Genomic DNA, 2105 nt, shown 5'->3' on the forward strand with positions numbered 1-2105 from the left:
GCCTTAGGAAGTTTGAGAACCATTGCTTTAAGGGACCAAATACGTACTGAGTGCCCACTATGAACTGGGTACTTTATACGTCATATACTTAAATCTTCATTACCTTTCTCAATGTTTATACTAACAGATCAGGTAACTAAGTTCCAAAGCAGTTAAGTAACTTGTATACAGTGTGAATACTATGATTAAATGTCAAACTGGAATTCCAGCTAGGGTCTTTCAGACTCCAAAGCATGTACATACTATCTCCATGTGCCTAGCAGACCAGGTATCTCTTCATTAATATTAGTTTTGTGCAAGCCAGTATATCAGGCATATCCATGATTTGCCAGCCACATGGTAGGTACCCAGAGTTGAAGAAAAGTAAAATAATTGCAATACAGTGATGAAAAATGTCAATGCAAAATGCAATAGTATTACAAAACAGGTAATAATCTTGTTTGTGAATTAGGGACGGTTTCCTAAAGAAAGCAAATGAATTTTCAGAGCTGCATAATGTGTGGTATGGGTTCTAGATGTCAATTAGAAAAAACAGTACGTGCAATTGCAGAGACAGTGCTGAGAGGGTCCTGAAAGTGGTCTGATTTAAGGGAAACATACAGATACAAAGAGGGAAGTGAAGTAGGAGGCTGGAGAAGCAGACAGAGGGAAAGACTTCTGACTTGGGTCTTCCCCTTTGCCAGAAGCTCTAGTGCTTTCTCACTCCTTCTGTATTCCTTTCTGTGTAATAAAATTGTATCTTAAAAAAAAAAAAGTAGGCAGGGACCAGATCATGGAAAGATGTCTGGAATGAACTGAGGCTGGCCAACAGAGTCAGAATTGCATTGTGGAGACTAAAATCTAAGTGAAATGATACTGAAGATGGGGAGAAAACTTAGGAGGCTAAGTAGATAAGGAGGAAGAATGTGAACTAAAGCCATAGTAATGGGAATTTTAAAAAGGGGGTAAAGTTAAGACATTTAACAGCAATACATCAAAAATCTTAGAAAATAGTCACATAGATACATAGCTTTTTAGGAAAGTAACTATAATCTAAAGTAGACTTAAAATAGAACTTTTATACTGAGAGCATGTGAAACTTAAGTATCACATCCCAATTTGTAACCATTCACCTATAATTCAATATAGTTTTATTAATCATAAAGAAGAATCAATGTAGTTCCCACCTTAAAAAGATCACAGTGTAAAACAAATATTTTTCTAATTCATTACTAATTACTGAATTTATTTTCTGAGAAGTGATATTATAAAATCCAGGTTAGTTCTCCCAAAATTTAACACAAGATACACATGAAATAAACTACTAGTTGGGGCGGCGCCTGTGGATCAAAAGGGTAGGGCACCAGTCCCATATGCTGGAGATGGCGGGTTCAAACCCAGCTCCAGCCCAAAAAATAAATAAATAAATAACTACTAGTTAAATATTTGTTTTTAAAGAAAATTGCCTTGTGATGCCCAGCGGTTCCCAAAATATGCTGCCCGTTAGAATCATCTGTGAAGTTTTCAAAACCCTGAAAGCCAGGTTATACTGGGTGTGGGAGCCAGGCACAGATTTACTATGGAGTTAAAAGGAGATAAAAGATTTCAGGTCAACAAATTTTGTTCTTCCAAAAATAATATAACATTTATTCTTATCAAAATGGCCTTTTAAGAAGTTAAAAAATGATTAGTCCTAATTGGTAACTACAAAACTGAAAAATCTGAAATGGAGTTATCATGTTTGGCATTATATAAAAATCATAATTTTTATAAATTATATTTATAAATAGTCACAGATACCTGTACTGGGGCTATGTTCAGCAACATGAGAGTTTTTATTCTTTGCAGAAGAAAGTCTTGTTGGACAAGGTTTTGATCCAAATGTTGGAAATATGTCTGACCTACAATGAAACAAAGTAATTTCAATAAACATTAAGATTCAGAGTTGTGCAACATTCATATCACACAGTCTCTTTTTATTAACTCAATAAACTTTGAGATAAGACAGCAAGAAGTATGAAAAACCATAGCTAACTAGTATTCTTTTTTTTTTTTTTGAGACAGAGCCTCAAGCTGTCACCCTGGGTAGGGTGCTGTGGCATCCCAGTTCACAGCAACCTCCCAAC

The 2105-nt window shown here is 35.3% G+C and overlaps 1 protein-coding gene across 1 annotated transcript in view; it reads right to left on the bottom strand.

Moving 5' to 3' along the window:
* The window catches only part of TOGARAM1 (TOG array regulator of axonemal microtubules 1), a 73226-nt gene that overhangs the window by 40537 nt on the left and 30584 nt on the right, over positions 1–2105 (bottom strand). The window contains exon 7 of the mRNA XM_023514520.1: positions 1780–1880. Within this exon, the coding sequence (XP_023370288.1) occupies positions 1780–1880 (101 nt within the window). The remainder of the gene's footprint in view (positions 1–1779; positions 1881–2105) is intronic.

Source organism: Otolemur garnettii, unplaced genomic scaffold (genome assembly GCF_000181295.1).
Source record: "Otolemur garnettii isolate 467f Iridium unplaced genomic scaffold, OtoGar3 scaffold00054, whole genome shotgun sequence".
Lineage (NCBI taxonomy): Eukaryota > Metazoa > Chordata > Mammalia > Primates > Galagidae > Otolemur > Otolemur garnettii.